This window comes from Cricetulus griseus, chromosome 2 (assembly GCF_003668045.3).
Source record: "Cricetulus griseus strain 17A/GY chromosome 2, alternate assembly CriGri-PICRH-1.0, whole genome shotgun sequence".
NCBI classification, from domain to species: Eukaryota; Metazoa; Chordata; class Mammalia; order Rodentia; family Cricetidae; genus Cricetulus; species Cricetulus griseus.
The window spans coordinates 19,407,857-19,431,216 of NC_048595.1; the positions used below are offsets into that span (position 1 = coordinate 19,407,857).

Genomic DNA, 23,360 nt, shown 5'->3' on the forward strand with positions numbered 1-23,360 from the left:
CACAGTTTCCTGTTCCCCCAGAGGGGTTAGAGGTTTTAGGGATATTTGGATCAGAGTTGACTTAAAGAACAGCCTCTCCTCAATCCTGGGCCACCTATTGAAGTCCCTGGGAAGTTTTGGAAGACTTCACAGAGATTGGCTTGAGCGCTCACTCGGTGCTGGGCCGACAGCTAATGTTCTTCTCGTCTCTTTCCACCCTAAGCACCTGAAAGAGAACCTGTAGCTCTGCCCGCTGTCCTTGCCTGGAGATCCCTGCCCTGCTGCCTGTCTGGGTCTGCCTGGGATGCCTGTCAGTCTGTGGAGGTCTTGAACTCTGAATGCCTCTTTGCTGCCAGCTCTATCTCTTTTCTGGGTTCCAGGCCCTGTCTCTGGTTGATAAGTGCCTGTCTTCATGACTTGGATACACGATAAATGATGAGTGGCTCCTTGTGTCTCTGCATGTTCAGATGAGTCTGTCTCTCATAGGCACAAGTTCCCTCCTGTGTAGTGGATATGTGTTCTTGCTTTTGCCTCTTGGTACAGGTCTCCCACCTACCTCTGTGTTGAACATGTGTGCCTATCTGCCTATCTGTTGGATAAGGGTCCCAATCTGTCTCAGACTGCTTGGGGATATGTCCTTATAATATGTTCCCTGCCTGCTAAATGAATGTGTATATGCTGTGTACATGTACACATTATAGTCTTACAGCCCCTGCCTGATAGGTGTCTGTCCTTGTCTGCTGCTACATGCTAGATGCCTGTCTCTGCCTACCTTGTATCTTGTCGAGTGCCTGCTCTCCTAGGACCTATCTGGGACCTCAGCAGCTGGCCTGGTATGGGGCTTTCTCTTTGTAGGCCTACAGGGAGGATGAAGGAGAGGGCCAAAGGGCAGACTTCAGGCACCAGGGAGTGGGGGAGAGAGAAGAAGGGAGCAGAGTGAGCGTGGAAGCCTGGAGATGGGAAACCACAGGCCCTATGTGATTGGCTGTCTCAGGTCTGGCCCAGCCCCCGCGTCCTCACCCTGCACATCCGCCTTGGGTCCAGCCACCACCTCAGCAGCCCCGGTGGGTTGTTGCCTGCCCTTGCCATGGTGCCGTGGCCCTGCTGGGCGGATGGAGCAGGACCCCAAGCTGCCCCGTCTGCGGCTCAGGGCCCTGCTCCCTTGGCTGCTCAGGAAGCAACGGTCCAGGATCAGCCAGACTTTGCCTAGCTCAGGCCCTGGCTCTGGTCCCCAGCAGGACTCGGTAAGTGCACCCGGATATCTGGTCCTGGCTTGGCAGTAGCCCCTGGAACAGGTATTTGGGCAGCCAGTGTGACCTAAGCTAGCTTTCGATTCTCCTGGCCCTGCTAGATGACCAGACCTTGCCCGGTCTTGCTTCCTGGGGAAGTAAGGAGGCATATCAGCTCTTCAGGACAAGACTGGCAGCTGGGAAGGCCAGAGAGGTCCTAGCAGAGTAGTGACCTGTCAAGGGCTCCCTAGATGCTTCTCAAGGGACGTTTGGGAGAACATAGGGTCTCTGGCCTGAGACCTCATTTGCTCCAGATGGGCACTGAGTGGGTTGTGAGGGATGTCTGGGTGACTCTTAGGTCTCTGTGTACCTCAGCCTTATCCATACAGCCAGAGGGTTTGCCTCACCTCATCCTGACTAGCAAAAAAGGTCCGGCCCTTCCACCCCATTATGAGCTCAAACCTTACTTCCTATTGTGGCAAAACCCAAACAGCTGGGGGAGGGGAGCCTTAAGGGCAGACCTGAGAAAGTCTCAACACCAGACTCAAGCCTTGGGCCAACTCACCCTGGCCATGTCTGTACCTTGCTGTGGGTCTGAGCAGGCCCGAGCATCCATGCCACAGGAACAGGGCCTCACCTGAGTTGGTACCCTGCTAGTTGGCCTTCTTGGCCTTTGAGACACTGTTGGTACCCATGCGCCTGAAGGCTGTTGGGGGAGTGGTCTGTTGGGCCTGTTTTGATCTGGTGGGATGGCTTGGATAAGCTGTATGCCATGTTGCCCAGGAAAGGCCTCAGGCCTACAAAGGGGCCCAGGCCTACCACCCCTGTTCCTCCATCAGGATGAGGGTGTTCTCAAAGAGATCTCCATCACCCACCACGTCAAGGCTGGCTCTGAGAAGGCTGATCCATCCCATTTTGAGCTCCTCAAGGTTCTGGGCCAGGGATCCTTTGGCAAAGTAAGTCAGAGAGTTCCCTTACTGGGAGGGCACCACAGGTCATGTCTGGGGGAGGGCACCACGGGTCATGTCTGAGGGGGAGGGCACCACAGGTCATGTCTGAGGGGGAAGGCACCACAGGTCATGTCTGAGGGGGAAGGCACCACAGGTCATGTCTGAGGGGGAAGGCACCACAGGTCATGTCTGAGGTAGAGTGTCAAGGTTACCTTGGAGTCCACCAGAGGATCAGAGGGCATGGGTAAGAGGTTACCTTGATAACCCAGGAAAAGCAGAAGGTCATCTTGGGGTTCCAAAGAATTTTATAGGCCAGTGTGAAGGCTTCGAGCCAGTTGGGTCAGCCACCTCCCACCTCCTCCCTGGGTTTTCCTCCTCAGGTCTTCCTGGTGCGCAAGGTCACCCGGCCTGACAGTGGGCACTTGTATGCCATGAAAGTGTTAAAGAAGGCAACGCTGAAAGGTAAGAGTGCTTCCCTGGGCAGAACTCAAGCTGGGCCTATAGGAGGAGGCCCAGACTGCAGGGTTGTGGAGATGATGAGGGAGGTGCCTCTTTCTTCAGGTGCCTCTGGCAGAAAGCAAGCCAACCCTCAGCTGCCCTTGCCCCTCCCCCCTCCCCAAACCAAGTGAAGGCCAGTGCCTAGAAGGAAGTAGTGGGGTACAGAATGCTTGAGGGTGGGAGACTCTCAGCTGCCACGTTGTTGGGCAGAAGTGTTGTGTCGGCAGAGTTGCTCCATGACGCTTGGCTGTAGCATCCCTTGGAAGCCAAAGGAAGACCTGTCTGGTCTCTGGGAGGTTCTGAACATAGAAGGGCATGAGAGAAGAGGCGGGGAGCCCGAGGGTATAGAAGCTGGGGACCCATAAGAGAAGATGAGTTGGGGAGCGAGGCCATGGAGCTGGATGACAGAGAGATTCAGAAGGGGCCCCAAGCCAAAGTCAACAATTCTGGGGTGTCAAAAGTGTCCCCAAGTCAAAAGTATAGGAGAGTGGTTAGTTGGCTGTGGGTCAGTTGTTGATTCTGATTGGTCTGGGAGCCAATGTGGCCAGAAGTCAGGTGGAGCCCAAGCTAAGCCTTGGCTGGGGGTAGAACATGGAGAAAGGGGGGGAGGGGTCAGCCTTAAGGACAGATTTGTCCTTGGCCAACCAAGGGCTTTCTGCTAGATGATAGTGGCTTTGGTGTGGGCTGATAGTAGGACATCCCTCAGGAGAAATTGTGGGAGCCACAGGGGAGGAGAAAGATAAAAAGATGTGGTCCCTACCATAAGGGGCTTGTGGACTGGATGGGAGAGTCTTAACATGGCCTGGCAGTTAGGTATAACAATGTCAGGCTTGTGTGCATGAATGCCCAGACCAAGGAGTTGAGGGATGGGCTATGGAGTATTGTGCTTGGGGATTCCTGTGGAAGATAGAAAGGGGTTTGATAAAGGGTGCTGAAGGAGGCACAGTCAAAGTCTGGGGACCTCGAGAAATAGGGTACCCTGGGCAAGACACCAGGGACTCTGCCTGGACTTCATGGAGAGCAAGAGCAGGCCAAGGATCCAAGAGTCTGGGGAGGAAAGAACAAACAGAATGCCCTCCCCGAGGGTGAGAGCGCCTTGGGAGTGTAGACTTGGAAGAATGAGTGGGAAGCCACGCATAGAGTTGGGCTTGCACAGGCTGTGTTGGGTGTGTAGACTTTTAGTGATTTCCTTTCTCCTCTGGCCAGTGCGTGACCGTGTTCGGACCAAGATGGAAAGAGACATCCTGGCTGATGTGAACCACCCATTCGTGGTGAAGCTGCACTATGGTGAGATCACAGACCCTGCCCGAGTGCCACCCCTCTCCTCAGTGTCCACCTTTGCCTGTGAACTGCCATGTTCCTTGTTCCTTGTCCCACCTCTCATGGGCCAGACCCAAGAGCCAGGAATAAAGGCACTGGTCCCAAGGCCCAGCTGACTCCACCTTGCCTTCTGCCCTCTCCTAGCCTTCCAGACTGAGGGCAAGCTCTATCTCATTCTGGACTTCCTGCGTGGTGGTGACCTGTTCACACGACTCTCAAAGGAGGTAAGCTGACATCCCACCACTGAGGGTATGATTCAGAGTCCCATCCTGGGGCCTTGTGAAGACCACTCTCAGTGTGGTCGAGGCCAGTAACTTCCCCAGCTTGACAGTTCCTGAACTCAAGAAATGTCACCAGACCTGAAAGAGAGACCACCCCTGGCAAAGCCTCTTCGAGTTTCTGTGATAGGCTGAAGATGAACGGGCCTAAATGTGACACCACCATGGTCTCTAGTTGCTAATCTCTCAGTGCTTGAGGTAGAGTCAAGGGCTGTGTTAGTCCAGGGAAAGAATCCCAAACCCACCTAGGAAACTAGACCTAAGGTTCTTGCTAGGCAGTGGTGACGTGCTCCTTTAATCCCAGCACTCGGGAGACAAAGGCAGGTAGATCTCTGAGTTTTAGACCAGCCTGGGCTACAGAGTGAGTTTCAGGACAACCAGGGCTACACAGAGAAACCCTGTCCCAAAACACCAGAAGAAAACAAAACAAAAAGTCAAAAACTTAAGTTTCTTGTCCTGTCATTCATATAAAAGGATATAATATAAACAACCCAATATAAAAGGATCTACACCTCATTTTTTAAAAATTGGGACCATTAACACAATCCATTCTTTTGATAGAACGAAGCTTGGCCAGATATGCTGGCACAGGCCTGCTGCCGTCCTAGCCACATGGGAGGCTGAGGCAGGTGGATTACAAGATTAACTCCTGGGTCTGGAGAGAGCACTGACTGTTCTTCCAGAGGCCCTGAGTTCAATTCCTAGTACCCACATGGCAGCTCACAACTGTCTGTAACTCCAGTTCCAGGGGATACAGCACCCATAGAAAAACACCAGTGAAAACAACAAAAACAAAACAATATTAAGGCCTGCCTGAGCAACTAAAAGTAAATTAAATAGGACTGGGGATGTGACTCAGTGGTAGAATGTTTGTCTAGTTATACAAGGACCTGATTCACTCACTAGAAATAAAAACTAATAACCCACACTTTCTTAAAAATAAAACAACAATGTTTACACTTGGACATAGGCACACACACACATGTAGGCACACATGCATGTATGTGGAAGTCAGAGGGCAGTTTGTGAGAATTGGTTCTCTCCTTCCACACGTGTGTTCCGGGAGGATGGAACTCCAGTGAGTAGACTTAGGGGCAGGAGTCTTCACCCACTGAATTTTCTCGCTTTCTCAGAACCAAACTTTCAATATTTAAAAAGTTAATGCTTATTAGGAGATCCATTTTCACGATTCAAAAGAAAGATATTAATGGTAAAGTCTCATTACTACAATAATTCCCTCTAGCCCCCTATAGATAAACACTTTTTTATTTTGTTTTGGTTTGGTTTTCTAGGCAGTATCTCTCTGTGTAGCCCTAGCTGTCCTGGAATGTAGATCAGGCTGGCCTCTAACTCACAGAGATCCGCCTGCTTCTGCCTCCCAAGTGCTGGGATTAAAGGCGTGGGCCACCACTGCCTGGCTAGGTAAACCTTCTTTATTGTTTTTTTATTTAACCGTCTCAGGTTCCTTTGGTAAATACATTCTGTACATGTTCTGAGTCCCTGTCTTACCTGAGAAGCATTAGTTTCTGTGCTTGGCCTCTCTTTTGAGTCTGAGTATCTCAGATTGTTCTGCATCAGGGCATGGAAAGCCTCCTTGTTCCATGTTACGGCTGCATAGCTCTTCATTTTGCCCAGGAGAGGCAGTTTATTCTAGTCTTTCACTCCTGGGTACTTGAATTCTTTTTCTGTTTGCTGTTTCCAAACTCTAGCACAGTGAGTGACTTTGTATTAGAGAAAGGTACGTGACATTGCACTGTGTCCCCAGGGTAGACCCTCAACACCAAAAGGCTCTGACTGCTCCATAGCCCAACTGTTAGGGAACGGGATGTCCCGACTGAAGCGTGTCTCTTTCCCTGTGGCAGGTCATGTTTACAGAGGAGGATGTGAAGTTTTACCTGGCTGAACTGGCACTGGGCCTGGACCACCTGCACAGCTTGGGCATCATTTACAGAGACCTCAAGCCTGAGAAGTGAGTGGGGCTCCAGCCTTGCTCCTGGCCTCTTTACAGGGTGCAGAGTCCTGGGCCTCTCCTAGAGCAGGGCCACTCCGGTGGAGATGGTGCGTGGTTGGAGGGGGTAGTGGCAGCAGCAGACTGACCTCAGGTAATTAGGGACAGCCTAATCAGTAGTGCTGTTACCAAAGGCCACCAGGCAGCTGGGTCATGTGTCCCATCCTGTTCCCCATCCCTCACCCCGACATCAGAGATGCTGCCATTAAAGATCATTTTCTGATACATCCCTCCTGGTGTTTTCCTTAGTACCCGAATGCACTGCCTTCCAGTGCTACCATAAGAGCAAGGACAGTGGTGGCAGAGTTAGACACACCCCAAGCCAGGCGTTGTGAAGCACGGCTGTGGTACCAGCTGCTAAAGAAGCTAAGTCCAAGAGTTTGAAGCCAGCCTGTACAGTATAGTAGATGCTGTGCTTAAAAAGACAAGTTCCGCCGGGCGTTGGTGGCGCACGCCTTTAATCCCAGCACTCGGGAGGCAGAGGCAGGCGGATCTCTGTGAGTTCGAGGCCAGCCTGGTCTACAAGAGCTAGTTCCAGGACAGCCTCCAAAGCCACAGAGAAACCCTGTCTCGAAAAACATAAACAAAAACAAAAACAAAACAATTTTTATGGACTGGAGAGATGGCTCAGCGGTTAAGAGCACTGGCTATTCTTCCAGAGGTCCTGAGTTCAATTCCCAGCAACCACATGGTGGCTCACGACCACCTTGAATGAGATCTGGTGCCCTCTGCTGGCCTGCATACAGAAGACTGTATACATAATAAGTAAATAAAATCTTTAGAAAAAAAGGGGGGGGGGCTGGAGAGATGGCTCAGAGGTTAAGAGCACTGACTGCTCTTCCAGAGGTCCTGAGTTCAATTCCCAGCAACCACATGGTGGCTCACAACCATCTGTTATGAGATCTGGTGCCCTCTTCTGGTGTGCAGATATACATGGAAGCAGAATGTTGTATACATAATAAATAAAATCTTAAAAAAAAAAAAAAAAAAAAAAAAACCAAACCTTCACTTTCTTCAAATGCTTTAAAAAAAAAAAAAAAAAAAAAAAGACAGGTTCCACCGAAAGGGAGTTGCTTTCCTGAGATGCAGTTTTCCCTTTAGTAAAACAGGGCTCTAACGTCACTGTCAAGTCTCTGTTCTGCTGCTCTTTCATTGGGTACATCAGGACCAAGCCCTTCTTCTGGGCAGGCCCAAAGTTCCTCCATCCCATGGGACCATGAGAGTCCACATAGTACCTGCTGCTAAGTCTCCTGACTCCCGTCTCTCTGTTACAGTATCCTTTTGGATGAGGAGGGCCACATCAAACTCACTGGTGAGTGAAACACACCTGCTCCTTTAACTCCAGGGAAGGATGAGGGGCCACCTGATAGGCGCTCCGCTGAGGTCTGGGAGTTCCCTAGGCTTTCTGAGGTGGTGCCAATTATAGACATGACTTCAAAGCTCATGTCCTGGTTATGTTATTTATTTTTATTTTTGTTTTATGGGGGTTTTACCTGTATATGTGTCTGTATACCTCATGCACGCATTGCCCATAGAAGCCAGAATCCCCTGGAACTGGTCGTTAGCCATCATGTAGAAGCTGCTCTTAACTGTTGGGCCGCCTCACAAGGCCTCCAGGTCCCAGTTCAGAATCACAGCTCCCCACTACAACCTTTGGCAAATCCCCTTGGGTTTCAGCAGCTGATGTCCTGCTCTGGGCAGGGAAACCAAGTGGTAGCAGTGAGGAAGGCAGGGGTCCTAACAATGGCTTCTCTCCCCTCCATGCTGCAGACTTTGGCCTGAGCAAGGAGGCCATTGACCATGAGAAGAAGGCCTATTCGTTCTGCGGGACAGTGGAGTACATGGCCCCTGAGGTGGTCAACCGGCAGGGCCACACCCACAGTGCGGATTGGTGGTCCTATGGGGTGTTGATGGTGAGTGTCCCAGCAAGGGTAAATGATCTGGCCCCAGGCTCTGGACTCAGTTTCCCATGCGTACAGCGAAGAAGGGTCACTTTGCCCTCTCCTGTCTCTCCGCCAAGCTTACTGCACCGTGCGCACTGTTGCACCTTCTTTCCTTGAAGATTCGTGGGTGTCAGTCCTCCTCCTCCTCCTCCTCCTCCTCCTCCTCCTCCTCCTCCTCCTCCTCCTCCTCCTCCGCTCCCAGCCTCAGTGCCACTTCTGGACCCTAGGATGGGATGAGGCAGAGGCAGGCAGACTGGATCAGGGTAGCCTGAGGAGGTGGAGACAGAGACTAAAACGGCACCTTTTTTCCCTACAGTTTGAGATGCTGACAGGCTCCCTGCCCTTCCAGGGGAAGGACCGCAAGGAGACCATGACATTGATTTTGAAGTAAGCACCAATGCTGCCCTGGCACTAGTATGGTCTTCCTAATCCCACCCCAGTTTCAGGTCAGAAAATTAGTTGCCTTTTCCCTGGCTCCACAGACCCTTGTTGTCTACCAGGGCCAGTGGGAGATTTCCCTAAAGTCTTCGGGAGGCGAGTTAGTGGCTGGCTCGTCTGGACTGAGCTTGGAAAGAGACCTAGACAGAGGGAAGGGGCTCTGGGGCTTCTGGGGTGGGGCTTGTCACTGACGAGACCTGCGGCTGTTACAGGGCGAAGCTAGGCATGCCCCAGTTTCTGAGTACGGAAGCCCAGAGCCTCCTGCGGGCCCTGTTTAAGAGGAACCCTGCCAATCGGCTTGGTAAGCAACCCCAGCTCAGGGGAGGGGGCATGGCAGTGAGAAACAGGGTACAGCTGCAGCCTAGGCCACAGGGCCACATCTGGGACTGAAAAGGAGTCGTTGTCCTTTGTGTGAGCAGACAATGCTGCTGGCCACCCTATTTTCTGGCTCCATGTGTGGTATTGGGAGGGTGACCTGTATGTAGGGGGAGGGCAGGAACTGAGTCATCCCTACCCCCTCAGGGACAAGGACAGAGGCCCCCACACAGCCTCTCTGCCAAGGTTGCTGGCTCAAGAGAAGGCACATGAGCTGGAGAATAAGAAAGGTCCCAGTACTGGCTGTGTCTGTCCCCGCTGCCTGGCACCTAGCAGTCACTGTCAATATTTGTTGAGTGATTGGGTACCATTTATGAGCTATGTGATTGGGCAGGTAACTTCACCACTCTGAGCCCCAAGTTCCTTGCGTCACTGGAGACGGTGATCCCAGCCTGGTTCCCAGGTTTCTTTGAGTCAGAGAAGGACGCGCCTGTCGAGTACTGGAGTCTACAGTGTTTGTTGACTTTTTAATTGCTGGCTTTATCTGGACCTCAGCCAGCTTCATAAAATCCAACCCAAGTCCCTGAGCTGGACTGAACCAGAGTTTGTGTCAGGGATAAAGAGGGCAGTAGGAGAAGAAGGGCAGGGATGGTACCTGTGACAGGAGCGGACGAAGGTCCTTGCTGGATCTCAGAAGTCCAGTTTCTGTTCCGACTGACGCTTGGACAAGTCGCCTGTCCTGCCTGGCCCTTCCTTCTTCCAGTACACTGGCACTCGATGACCAGAGGTGCCATAAAGTAGAAAATGCTGAGTGGGCTGTGAACTTCAGGGTGATAGATGCTGATGCGGGTGGGGTGAGCCCAGCCTGTCCTCTGCTGCAGCAGCTGGCCCGGAGCACCTGGGGGACAGGCTCGGTGTCTGAGTTTGGACTTCATTTGGCTTCTTTCAGGTTCAGGTCCTGACGGGGCAGAGGAAATAAAGAGGCATGTCTTCTACTCCACCATTGACTGGAATGTGAGTGAACCTGCCCTCTCCATGGCTCTGTGATGGACACAGGAAGGGTGGGAAATGGGGCCTCTGCCAACCAGGCCCTCAGATGTGGGAGACAGAAGCTGAGCAGCCTTGAAAATGCCCTTGGAGGGCAGTGCCATGCCCTTGAAGGCAAGACTGGTCTCCCAAGGCTTCAGACTTGCTGTTATCTACTTGGCGGCATAGCCTCCACTGTTCCTGCTGGGGCTGCTGGCAGACTGTGGGGTCACCATGGTGATCAGAGCATACATCCCGCCTTGCAGAAGCTCTACCGTCGTGAGATCAAGCCGCCTTTCAAGCCAGCTGTGGCCCAGCCAGATGACACATTCTACTTTGACACTGAGTTCACATCACGAACACCCAGAGGTATGTCCCTGATCTGCTGTGTCTGTCTAGGGCAGGGCCCAGTCAAGCAGATCTTTGGGGGCAATTCTGGGATACAGAGGTGACCAAGGACTCTGGGAGCTCAGGTATGTGTAGGTAGATAGGCAGTATCTGGTTCCGTGGGATTCATACTCTGTCTTGGCCTCCTACTGCCTGGCTGTCTCTCTGGGGCTCTATGGGCTTCTTTGTTTCTGGGTGAGAGAATGAGATGTGGGGGTGGTTTAGGCCACAACAGGAAAGTCAGGACCCCTGCCCCAGGCATCTTCCAGCCCATTGGGAAGACTAACCAGGTCAGGCCTCCACTAGCATCAGGCTTGAGGAATCTGACCTGGCAAACCTGTGATGGGAGAAAGATTCTGGCAGAGCAGAGGTGACATCCCCACAGGTTGGATGGATGAGGAATGGGCTTTGGCTTCTGAAGCTGGGACTTTGCTCATCTGGAACATTCGAACAGTCACAGACCTGCCTCATTCCTCGGTGGCTACAGAAAACCAGTGAGGGGCCGCGGGATCCTGACATTCCGGCCACTGGATGGAGAGTTGCGTGTTAGTTCTGTGACACCTTCTCTGAGGGTGATTTTTCTCTCTGTAGCTTGCACACCGCCAATGACAGGAAGCTCATCACTTGTGAGCTGTTCATCGTCTCTATCTGCCAAGTCCATAGCAGGTGTCTGCTGTGTGGCAGTCACAGGAGAGAGGTGGTGTAGACAGAAACATGGTGACTAAGAGAACCATGTCGCTCAGGCTGTCCGTGGGAAGATTTTAAACGGTCAGAAAAGCAACCTCAGGCAGGTTGCGTCTTTCTCAGGGGAGGGCATATGAACTAAGTCTTCTCTGATGGACAAGGAGTAGATCATCTACTCCAGGGGAATAGCGTGTATGGCAGCTCTGAGACTTGCTTCCTCGGGGCTGACTGCCGAAGGGGAGAAAGAGTAGCTTGGAACTCATTGTGTAACCCAGACTGGCCTCAAACTAGCAGCAGTCCTTCTGAGTGCTGGGATTACAGGCGTGTGCCACCGCACCAGATTCACTTATTTATTCATTTAGTATGTGAATGAAAAAAATGAAATAAAAGGAGGAGGACATGACTACCCCTAAAGTGTGGAGAAAATATTTACAACAGATAGAAGGGAGAAAGCAGACAGAGGGACGAGTCCTGGCTGAACATGATGAAGAGAGTCGGGGAGGGAGAGACGAGCCAAGAGAAAAGCCACTGACCAAGAGGGGTGGTACACACCAAGAAACTGGAGTAGCCAAAATGGCTGAGTTATGTAGGGATCTGGCTCGGGAAAGCAGAAGCTCAGTCCCTGGGAGGGAAGGGCCTAGGGTAGGGGTGAGGAGTGCTGGGAGGAGCCACAGGTAGTTGTCCCAGGTTTCCTTGAGACCTGACCGTATCTATGTTTGTATTCTTTTGTGGTACTGGTAGTGAAACCCAGAGCATTGTACACTCTAGGCAAGTACGATACCACTGAGGTACACATGTGAACAGACAGGCAAAAGGCCTGGTGCGGATGGCCTTAGACATGTTCCCAGCATGGCTGCCTGCTAGGGCAGGCCAGGGTCCCTGTAGAATCCTTTTGCTGGACTTCCTTGGGATCAAGGGTACCCCCTAACCCCGGTTGTCCCCCTTTCTCCTCAACAGACTCTCCAGGCATCCCCCCCAGCGCCGGCGCTCATCAGCTGTTCCGTGGCTTCAGCTTCGTGGCCACTGGCCTGATGGAGGATGACGGCAAGCCCCGGGCCACTCAGGCCCCCCTGCACTCGGTGGTACAGGTGAGGGAGGTGGGGGCTGCCTCTCAGTTGCCCTTTCCCACACAGAAGCCACAAGCAGAAGAGCTGAGAACACAAGCTCTTTAGCTGAACAGGTCAAACTTCTCTGGGACCCAGACAACCTCCAAGCTCCTGGACCCTCGCTGTGCTCATGTGTAAACCTATTAGTGAAACACAGTCAGTGACACCTGTCCTAGAGTAGCCCTGATTCTCGACCAAAAGCAGAGATAGAAACTTCTTAGGAATGCCAGAGATTGCCCTGAGGGTGGAATGAGGGCGAGGCCCAGGTATCCCTGATAGGAGTAAGTGGCAGGGGCCTTGGGTGTGCTCACATTTACCCCTCCTTTGTGCAAAGTCTGCTCCATGCAAAGTGTACTGCTAAGAGACAATAATGTAGTCATCAGAGCTCGTGGCCTGGGCTGAAGCTTACAAGGTGACCAACCTCTGGAGGATACACGGGCCCCTGTGTGTTGGTTTCCTCATCTGTAACTGGGGCAATGACACAACCTTCTTCCTCTGCAGCACTGTAAGGCATTGCAGGGCTGATGCGTGAGTTAAGATCACCATGCAATTCCTTGTTTTGGTTGTTTGAGACAGGGTCTCTGGAATTCTAGAAAGCATGTGCCACCCTGCCCTGCCCACTGTAATCTCTTACCTAAATTGGGATGTCCTTGTCCAGGACAAACATTAAACCAGACTAGATGTGAGGCTAGCAGGTACAAACCAGGGTCGTCCATAGGGTGTGTTGAGACACAGGGCTAGAGAGATGGCTCGTTAGTTAAGAGTAACAGCTACTCTTCCAGAGGTCCTGAGTTCTATTCCCAGCATCTACACAGCTATCTATAACTATAATCCCATGGCATCGGATGCCCTCTTTTATTTTATTTTATTTTATTTTATTTTATTTTATTTTATTTTGGCTTTTAGAGACAGGGTTTCTCTGTGGCTTTGGAGGCTGACCTGGAACTAGCTCTTGTAGACCAGGCTGGTCTCGAACTCACAGAGATCCGCCCGCCTCTGCCTCCCGAGTGCTGGGATTAAAGGCGTGTGCCACCACCGCCCGGCCGGATGCCCTCTTTTAGTGTGCAGATGAAACACCCATATACTTAATATACATAAATAAATCTCTTTAAAAGATCCTGGAGACATGGGGCTGAAGGAATGCCTCATTAGTTAAGAGCACTTGTTGCTCCCTCTAGCAGAGAACCTGGGCTCAGTTCCCAGCATCCTCATGGCAGCACACAACCATGTAGTTCCAGGAAATCTGACACCCTCTTCTGGCCTTTGCAGGCACTGCATGCATGAGGTGTACAGGCATCCCCCCCATACATAACAAACTACATCTGTATGATTAAATTAAAAATTAAATCATATACATACGTACATACATACATATATTGGTTTTCCAAAACAGGGTTTCTCTGTGTAGCCCTAACTGTCCTGGAACTCACTCTGTAAACTTCTCAGTGTCTGCTTCTCCTGGGCTGTCCTGGCCCATCTTGTTGTGTCTTGGATTACCCTGTGATTGTACCCTGCAGTGAGTGTGCCCATTGCAGAGAGTGGAAACTGAGGCTCAGAAAGGGCAGGTTCTTGACTGAGGTGACTTTCCTTTCTCCATGCCATCTTTACTGAGCCACCGCCTGATGTTAGGGATGGTCCCTGGGCGGTAGCACCTGGGGTCGAGCCAACTCTTGTCTTCTGCAGCAACTCCACGGGAAGAACTTAGTTTTCAGTGATGGCTATGTGGTAAAGGAGACGGTCGGCGTGGGCTCCTACTCTGTGTGTAAGCGCTGTGTCCACAAGGCTACCAACATGGAGTATGCTGTCAAGGTTGGCTTCCCAACCACGTCTTGATTAAGGCTGCTGGGTTGAGGGTGGGGCCCGTGTACCCGTGGCACTTCGATGGGAGGTCTGTGGATTATGACAGATGTACGGCTGATTGTCCCTGGTCCTGTGGTATGGGCTTCATGGCAGAGGGAATCGGACAGTGGGGTCTGTGCCCCTGACATTGCCATGTGCTCCCACTCTTCAGGTCATCGACAAGAGCAAACGGGACCCCTCAGAGGAGATTGAGATTCTTCTGCGGTATGGGCAGCACCCCAACATCATCACCCTGAAAGATGTGAGTGGTGGGAGGGCCCTTGTTTTTCACTTCAGGGCCTCTTCCCAATGCTCATGAGAAGAGGCAGGGGTCCCTGAGCCTTCCCTCCAGGCTCAGGCATTCTCTGAACCCTCTATAACCATCAGGGATGAGGCCAGCACCCACTGTCTAGCAGGATGGGAGCTCACCCGGTGGAGGTCCAGCAGGGTCACTGGAATGTGGCAGTACCCGGCCCTGAGGCTTCCTCGTCAGGAGAGCTGGTGTCTTGAGGGTCCCAGCCTGATGGTGAGGTCTCTGGCAGGTGTATGATGATGGCAAACACGTGTACCTGGTGACAGAGCTGATGAGGGGCGGGGAGCTACTGGATAAGATCCTACGGCAGAAGTTCTTCTCAGAGCGGGAGGCCAGCTTCGTCCTGCATACCATCAGCAAGACTGTGGAATACTTGCATTCCCAGGGGGTGAGTCTCAATTCGGGGCGTCATGACATGGCCAGAGTGCAAGAACTTTCTGTCTCGGGCGTGGCAGTCTCCAAATTGCCAGTCAGAGGGGACTGGGGAATGGGTAGGTAGGTGACTCTAAGAGGAGGGAAGACCTGAGGCCAGACTGAGGCGCATCTGTCCAGTACCTACTGTGTGCCATACACCACACTATGGATTAATTTAAGGGAAAGTTTCCTTTGTTATTCCAGTTGGATTTCCTGAATTAGATGTTGTTACTGGCCCTTGGCAGGTCAGAAGTCTGAGGCTTGGAGTATAAGGTCATTTTCCTGGAAGCCCACAACTGAGGAAAGTGGCAACAGGAAGTGGGGGGGAGAAATAGATTTTCTTTGGAAGGTGCAGGGGTCCCTGTGGGGGAGCTTCAAAGGAGAGGGTGACCCAGATGCTAAGAAAGAGGGAGTAGCGGGGCTTTGGTGGCGCACACCTTTAATTCCAGCACTCAGGAGGCAGAGGCAGGTGGAGCTCTGTGAGTTTAGGCCAGTCTGGTCTTCAGAGCGAGTGCCAGGACAGACTCCAAAGCTACAGAGGAGCCCTGTCTCAAAAAACTAAAAAAAGATGGAGGCGGTGAAGGGAGTGGGTGGGCCAAAGAGCGGGGTGTGGCCTTCTTTGTTGACTGATGTTGCCCTGGGAATGGGCCAAGTGGCAGGGTAAAGTTCCTCATGGTTCAGTTCCCTGGAGCTTCTCTCTGGGTGGTGTGATGTTTGGGCGTGCTTCTGATCACACAGCGAGGGGCTTAGGAATGAAGTCAGCCTGGTGTCAGAGGCCTTTAATCCCAGCGCTCAGGAGGCAGAGGCAGATGAATCTCCATGACTTTGAGGCCAGCCTGGTCTACCTATGGAGACCTTGTCTCCAAAGAGGGAAAAAAGAAAACAGTCAGACATGGCAGCCCCCTGTAGTCCCAGCTCTTGAAAGGCCAAGGGAAGAGGATCATGGCAAGGTGGCAGACAGTGATGTGCCACCATCCCCTCACATGTATGTATTCTTGAGAGCGCATTTGTATAGGCGAGTAGATGGACAGGTGCGTTTGCACGTAAGTGCCTGAGTGTGGAGGTCAGAGGACACACTACACCGTAGGTATTGAGGCAGGGTCTCGTGCTGACTAGCTAAGCCGCTTCCTCCAGAGTCTCTCTCCACCTCCTAAGTGTTTAAATTACAAGCCGATTACCATATCTGCCCGGAGTCTACATGGGTGCTAAGTAAAGGTCTGAACTCTGGTTCCCATGTTTACATGGTGTCCTATTTTGCTTTCAGTTGCTATAATAAAACATTATGATTGGCTGGGCAGTGGTGGCACATGCCTTTAGTCCCAGAACTAGGGAGGCAGAGACAGGTGGATCTCTGTGAGTTCGAGGCCAGCCTGGTCTCCAGAGCGAGTGCCAGGATAGGCCCCGAAGCTACACAAAGAAACCCTGTCTCGAAAAACCAAAAAAAAAAAAAATATATATGCAGCTGGGCAGTGGTGGTGCATGCCTTTATTTGCATAGAGTTTACAGCAATGTCGTCTGCTGTGTGAGAGTTTCCTATTTGTAAGCCATGTGTATGTAAAAGAGATCAGTAGTTCCTTGGAACATCTGAGTTCTGAGCTTGTTGTTTCCTGCCGGCACCACTTACATTACTTTGTAATTCACATCATTCCTGTCAGTGTTTCTCGTAAACTGAAACTTGTAGCTCCTCTAGCCCTTTTCAGTACTATGCCTCACCATCGGCACCATTCTGTGCTTTGATGCTGCTGAGTGGGAGAAAGGGTCTTTTTTTGTCCATGCAGAGGATCAAACCTAAGTCCTCATGTGTGCTAGGGGCACACTGCCCTGAACTCTGAAGTCTACTTTACTTTCTTGCAGGGAGAGTGGGAATAAGGTTGAGAAGGCCAACCAAGGTCTGGGACCCAAACGAATCACATAGAAGGCTTACCTAGTTTTTGTTGATTGTTGTTGTTGTTAGTTTGTATTTTGAGACAGGGTTTCTCTGTGTAGCTCTGGCTGTCCTAGAACTCCCTTTGTAGATCAGGTTGGTCTCAAACTCAGAGAGCCACCTGCCTCTGCCTCCCCAGTGCCGGGAATTAAAGGTGTACGCTACTACCATGCCCTGCTTTTGTTTATTATATTTGAGACACGGTCTTGTAATATAACTTAGGCTAACCTGAAACTTGCTATGTAGCCCAGGCTTTTCCTAAACCCACTCTGTGGCCTGGAACTCACAGAGATCAGCCTACCTCATCCTCCCCAGGGCTGGGATTATAGACCCAGCAAGAATACTTAACTATTACAGGCCACTGGCCTTTGAGGAATTCCAGTTTTCTTTGTCCTTATAGACTATAGAGGAGAACTCTGGAAATGGGCTTGTTGTGACTGTATCCAACTGTTGGCCTCCAGGTCCATGTTTTAGTGACTGGGATGTGTCCTCACAGGTCCGAAAGCTCAGCTTCTCCTCTACTCATACCTAGAGGCCAGTCAGGACCTGAGCTAGCTATGTAGAACAGTGGGGCCCTGAAGTGGAGGCAGGGGCGCGAGGTCACTTGTCTCTCGGTGTGACGTTGTACTTGATCCTGCATAGATAGCATCCGCAGGCACAGCCTCAGTGTTGTCCCTGACTACTCAAGCCAGGTGGGAAGACTCCATTCCCTCATTGGGAAGACCCTCGTCTGTGGCTTTATCCTTGCAGAGCCTCTGAATCAATTCTTTTGCTAGACCTGCAAAATGGCAGTGTTTGATTACATTTGTTCTTTTAGTTAATGTGTACATCAGGCGTTGGTGGCGCACACCTTTAGTCCCAGCACTCAGGAGGCAGAGGCAGGCAGATCTCTGTGAGTTTGAGATCAGCCTGGTCTACAAGAGCGAGTTCCAGGACAGCTTCCAAAGCCACAGAGAAACCCTGTCTCGAAAAAAAAAAAAGGAGAGGAGGAGGAAGAAGGAGGAAAATAAAATATTAAAATATTGGGCCTGAGTTGCTACATGGTGACTGTCACCTAGTCCCCAGGAACAGTGTTTAGTCTGGTTGCTGTGTTTTCTCTCCGTCTGACTTCTCTCATGCCTGCCTGGCCTACTGTAACTTTCTGTGATAATGGACACACCTGATGGCCAGTAAATACTATGTCGCTTTTCCAGGCTGTGCCCCACCCCCTCTGTTCCAGCCATGGTGAGGCACAGTTCCTGTCAGTTACTCATCTCTTTGTTGCTAGGGCAGAGTAATATCACAAACTTCCCTGTCTCTGTTCCCCAAAAGTGTTCTTTATGCCACACTAAACTGAAAAGACCCTGCATCCATGGTCAGGGCTGAGTTAAAGTCCTGCCGTTGTTTGTCACAAGTCAGCTTTTCTCTCAGGGTCTCCATTGCCTCCTGTAAAATGTCACCTGCCTACATACTGAGGTGTGGTGAGTAGCCCCAGTGAGATCATGATTGTAAGTGATATTTTTGGGGGGTTTGTTTTGTTTTGAGGCAGGGTTTCTCTGTGTAGCTTTGGAGCCTATCCTGGAACTCATTCTGGAGACCAGACTGGCCTTGAATTCAGAGATCCGCCTGCCTCTGTCTCCCGAGCGCTGGGATTAAAGGTGTGCGCCACTGCCTCCTGCCACCACCACCACCGGCTTAGCCAGGGTTCTTACCTGTCAATCCATCCTTCTGGCCCTGCTTTTGTGGGTTGGGTGGTTGGTTGTTTACAAGGACTGTGTAACTCAGGTTGTCCTCTAACTTACTGTGTAGTCAAGGATGAACTTGAACTTCTGATCCTCCTGCAGGATGCTGTAACACTGAGCTGCATACCCAGTCCTCCATTTTTCTTCTTTACATTTTTATTATAGTCTGTGTGTGTGTGTGTGTGTGTGTGTCTGTCTGTCTGTCTGTCTGTCTGTTTGTCTGTGCACACGCATACTGTTGAAGCACATGCATGTGGCTGTCAGGACAGCTTTTGGGAGTAGGTTCTCCGCTCCTACCATGTGGATTCTGTTGATAACACTTAACACTTAGGATAACACTTTCTGGGAGCGCTTGTCCCCACTCAGACATCTCGCTGACCCCTTGACTTAACGTTTAAGGGACTCACTCTGGCAACAGCAGAGTCTCCAGGCAGATGGTGGTGTTAGGGACAGCATCCCCAACAGGAAGAGGGGCTGGGAGTGCCTGAGCAGCGCCAGCAGATTTTTTTGGTGAAATGGCTGAGATGTACAGGGAAAGAAAATTTTTTAAAAAGGAGGGAAAAGAACACATACTGTAAGAGGGAGCTACCTCAGAAGAGTAGGTGAAGAGTGGATTGAAGGGGAGACATTTGGATGGGCTCAGAGCCACAGGCGTCTTCACGGAGATCTCAGAAAGACAATACAAAGCTGGTGAGGTGGTCCAGCATAGCATGTAAAGGAGCCTGCTGTCAAGCCTGACGGCCTAGGTGTGATCCCCGGGACTCACAGGGTGGAATCACACCACCACACATTTTTTTAAGGAAATATACTGACATAGGGCCCATTTCAACACTTTCCCTCCCTCTCAGGGTCTGTGTTCCAGTCTGTGTGACTTTCCCAATTCTGACAGTTGGCATGAGTCACTAGTAGCTCCTAACCCAGCCCTCTGTCCCTAGGTTGTCCACAGGGACCTCAAACCCAGTAACATCCTGTATGTGGACGAGTCTGGGAACCCTGAGTGCCTGCGCATCTGTGACTTTGGCTTTGCGAAGCAGCTTCGGGCTGAGAATGGGCTTCTCATGACGCCTTGCTACACAGCCAACTTCGTGGCCCCTGAGGTTAGTGGGGGTGATAGGAGCTGAGGTGCCTGCTCTCAAAGGCCCCATGCTGTCTAGAACTGCAGTGTTCATGACCTTGTCACAGGCACCAAGAAAGGCCTATAGCCCATGCTTCCTACCCTTCTGGGATCTGTCTGATCATTTCCAAATGTCCCTGAGCCTGACCACACCCATCCCATCCCCCTCCTGCCAGGTGCTGAAACGTCAAGGCTACGATGAAGGCTGTGACATATGGAGCCTGGGCATTCTGCTGTACACCATGCTGGCAGGGTGAGTGTAAAGTCTGGGTCCATGGCCCTGCCTCTGGGAGCTGCCAACCTCCTAACCTACCCCCGGTGCCACAGTGGAGGCCAGAGGCTAAAGCCAGGTTCGGGAACTCCTCTAGATATACTCCATTTGCCAATGGGCCCAGCGACACACCGGAGGAGATCCTCACCCGGATCGGCAGTGGAAGGTTCACCCTCAGCGGGGGAAACTGGAACACGGTCTCAGAGACAGCCAAGGTGAGTCTGTGAGGCCCGGAGGACAGAGCCAGGCTGCCAACGTCAGGGCTTGTCAGCAGTTCACGAATGGGCTTGCTGCAGCCCCTTTCTCCTAAGTAGAATGTTCCAGAAATCCCCATTGCAGTCTGGCCCCAAGTAGAAGATTCCCAGACGTATGCCCTTCCATGTTCTGGTCCCGAAAGGATGCGGGGAGCTGCCCAACCCTGTTCCTCTCTGTGGGAAGTTGATGCGGTAGCCAGTATGGCCAGACGAACCTGTGCCCTGTGGAAGGCCTTCTCAGAGGAGACTATACTTGAACTTAGAACACTGTGAAGTTTCTAATCACCAGGACACCCTGTATAGTAGAATCAGGTCGAACCTTCATGGAAGCACCAATGTTTGAGACGGGTAAACTGAGGCTCACAGAGTTAAGTAACTGTCCAGGATACTCAGGCTGGTGAGTAGAAGAGCTGAGTTTAGGATTTTTATTTGTTTGAGGGTCTGTAACTTTCAGAGTTTGGTTTGGTTTGTTTGGTCTCACTGCATAGTCTAGGCTATCCTACAACTAGGTCTGTGGGCCAGGCTGGCATTAAACTCATCCAGATATGGCCTCTGCCTCCCCACTACTGGGATTAAAGTTGTGCACCACCACCCCCAGCCTTATTTTTATTTTTAATTATATGTGTGTGGGAATGTGCATGTGAGTGAGTCCAGGTGCCCACAGAGGCCAGAAGGCACAGGGCCACCTGGAGCTGGGTTTGCATCTGTTGTGAGCCTCCTACCAAGTGCTGGGAACTGAACTCCAGGCCTCGGGGAGAGTGGTGAGCACTGAGCTTGACTTTTACATTGAAGATGGTCTTTCCCAGCCCTTGCTGGCCCTCAAGCCTACGTAGCCGAGGCTGCTATTGAACTCTTGGTCCCCCTGGTTCTGTCTCCCAGGTGCTGGGATTAAAATACCTGGCATGTTTTTTTCATGGATTTTTCTCTTAGTTTTTGTTCTACATCACACTGGAGATGGAACTCAGCGCCTGGTGGGTGCCAGGCAAGCGCCCAACCGCTCGGCTACATTTCACCCCAGGAAGAGTCAAATTTGAACCTGTGTATGGTGATATCTTGATGGCTCAAATAAAACGTGTCTGAAAATCAGAGGGTGGAACTTGCCACTAGCTAACCATTGAGGTCTGGACTTCACACAGACAGACAGGAAGTGAGATGGCTGGGCAGAGAAAGGAATATAAGTGGGAGGAAACAGGAACTCTCTTTTCCCCTGGGAAGTGAGTGAGGTAGAGGTGGCTCTGGCTTGCTCCTCCTCCTGTCTGATTTCTCAGTATTTTCCTCTATATCTGACTCCAGGCTTTTATTATGACCTATTAGAACTCATGCTACACCTGTGTCTCTTTGACCTACAAGTCTTTAGCCACCTTTTCATGTGGCTTTTCTGAAAGGGAAAGAAGAGAAAGATGTCCTCCAAAATGCCTGCAGCAGCAAAGATGGAAGGAAGACCCTGGACGGTTAGGGGAAGGCTTTGTTGTATGCAGAATGGATCTCAGGGAATTTTAGAGGGGCCCAGGCCAGAGGTGGCTGGACGCGATTGTCTCCCGGTCGTTGGCCATCAGTGAGGCACTCGGTGGGGCGAAGCTGCCGGCCCCCTCAGTGCCCACCCGTCACCTCCTTGCCCACTGTGTCTCCAGGACTTGGTATCTAAGATGCTCCATGTGGACCCCCACCAGCGCCTCACAGCCAAGCAGGTCCTGCAGCACCCATGGATCACCCAGAAAGACAAGCTTCCCCAGAGCCAGTTGTCCCACCAAGACCTGCAGCTTGTGAAGGTGGCCATGCGTACGGGGGCTGCTCAAAGTGAGGGGTGGGGTGGGCCTCAGACCAGGGGGTTGTGGCAGAAACTTGAAGTGGCAGAGCCAAGCAGTTCTATGGGCCCAAAACCAGGAGATGTGGCAAAAGGCATAGCCCTGCCCCCAAGGAATCCCAGACTCACATGCAACAGTGTCATTATATTCTTGTGTCCCAGGGAAAACCAGTGGCCATGAGGCACCACCAAGGCTAGGAACAGTGGGCTAGGTGGGCCAGACCCTGGGGTGCATGTGTTTTGTCTGTCCACCCCTCCCTCACGGTTTGCTGTCCTGCCCTCTTTCCCAGGGAGCCATGGCAGCTACGTACTCTGCACTCAATAGCTCCAAACCCACCCCCCAGCTGAAGCCAATCGAGTCATCTATCCTCGCCCAGCGGCGGGTGAGGAAGCTGCCGTCCACCACCCTGTGAGCCACAGTGCAGACAAACTCCTTGGAGGCAGAGTCCTTCCCAGAGAGAGCAGACCTGGGTCACAGGACCAAGTGAAGTGGAGTCTGAAAGGGCCCGGGAAGTAGCCAGCCCAGATCACCCAAGAGAGGGTGTGAAGTGCCTTCTTCCCCAGGATGGACTCTTCTGGGCTCGGGCTCCGTGTGAGAAGTCCATTCACTGTACAAACTCTTTTTTAGGGGGAAAAGAATGGCATCTTCTACCATGGATTTTTACAAGATCCATTTGCCTTTCTAACCATTGCAGTCCCAGGAGGAGCACCGAGTCACATGGAGACTGTGTGGCCAAGGTTCCCTTGGTCAGCTTTGGGGCCCTCCCCTAAGCACTGCCCCCTCTATTGGCTGTGGAGCCATCTACACACGCCTCCAAACAGCCCAGTGTCACCTCTCAGTCACCCACTGGCTATTCCGCAGAGCTTGGCCCCAGCTGGCTCCTCTCCTTCTATTCTGGGGTTCTAGAACCACTTTCTGCTACAGCCAAGGACGCCGCCCTGTCAGCTCTTGGCTCCAGGCACCAGCATCCACATTGCCCATCCACAATGGGCCCCTGCAGTCGGATCGGACAGCCCCGTGGAGAGGAGGCAGAGAGCACTTTTCGGCAGACTTCCTGCCTGCCACTGGACAGAGTTCACAGGACACCGGGGAGTGGGCCACGGGGGACGAGGGCTTTTTCATTTCCTCCTCAGCTGGTAACTCAGGGTTCATCTGTCCAAGGCCTTTCTAATAAACTTACAATCCAGTCAGAGCGTGTGCTCTTACTCTCTATGTGGCTTGGGGACTTTGGCAGTGACAGGAAATAGGCTAGGGAAAATTTAGCCACCTGCTTGGAGCACAGGTCATTTGGGGAGCATGTGAGAGTCCCTCTGGTTCTGTTTGTATGCTCCTGTCAGAGGATCCCACCACAGTAGGGATAAACAGTAATGACACTAGCAACCATTGACAAATGCTGGCCCTAAGGTGTGTATTCTTCCCTTAGTGGCGAGAGGCCAGCCCCAGGGCCTTATACACTCAAGACAAGCACTTTGCCACTGTCCTCCCTCCTACCTGTACTCTCTGGTCCTAGGAATTAAACTCGGCCCCTCACTGTGCTCTGTCCC

At 51.8% G+C, this 23,360-nt stretch overlaps 1 protein-coding gene across 3 annotated transcripts in view; it reads left to right on the top strand.

Annotated features, from left to right (window-relative positions):
- Positions 1–23,008, top strand: part of Rps6ka1 (ribosomal protein S6 kinase A1) — a 37,211-nt gene extending 14,203 nt beyond the window's left edge. For all 3 annotated transcript variants that reach the window (XM_027399608.2, XM_027399607.2, XM_035439535.1), the window contains 20 exons: positions 2,048–2,164; positions 2,539–2,620; positions 3,863–3,943; positions 4,121–4,200; positions 6,117–6,223; positions 7,537–7,574; positions 8,033–8,175; positions 8,522–8,592; positions 8,856–8,944; positions 9,908–9,972; positions 10,251–10,353; positions 12,013–12,143; positions 13,845–13,970; positions 14,173–14,262; positions 14,543–14,701; positions 19,308–19,469; positions 19,663–19,739; positions 19,855–19,972; positions 21,643–21,780; positions 22,106–23,008. In XM_027399608.2, coding sequence (XP_027255409.1) covers positions 2,590–2,620; positions 3,863–3,943; positions 4,121–4,200; positions 6,117–6,223; positions 7,537–7,574; positions 8,033–8,175; positions 8,522–8,592; positions 8,856–8,944; positions 9,908–9,972; positions 10,251–10,353; positions 12,013–12,143; positions 13,845–13,970; positions 14,173–14,262; positions 14,543–14,701; positions 19,308–19,469; positions 19,663–19,739; positions 19,855–19,972; positions 21,643–21,780; positions 22,106–22,228 — 1,932 coding nt within the window. In that variant the 5' untranslated portion in view covers positions 2,048–2,164; positions 2,539–2,589 and the 3' untranslated portion in view covers positions 22,229–23,008. The remainder of the gene's footprint in view (positions 1–2,047; positions 2,165–2,538; positions 2,621–3,862; positions 3,944–4,120; positions 4,201–6,116; positions 6,224–7,536; positions 7,575–8,032; positions 8,176–8,521; positions 8,593–8,855; positions 8,945–9,907; positions 9,973–10,250; positions 10,354–12,012; positions 12,144–13,844; positions 13,971–14,172; positions 14,263–14,542; positions 14,702–19,307; positions 19,470–19,662; positions 19,740–19,854; positions 19,973–21,642; positions 21,781–22,105) is intronic.
- Positions 23,009–23,360: the final 352 nt, after the last annotated feature.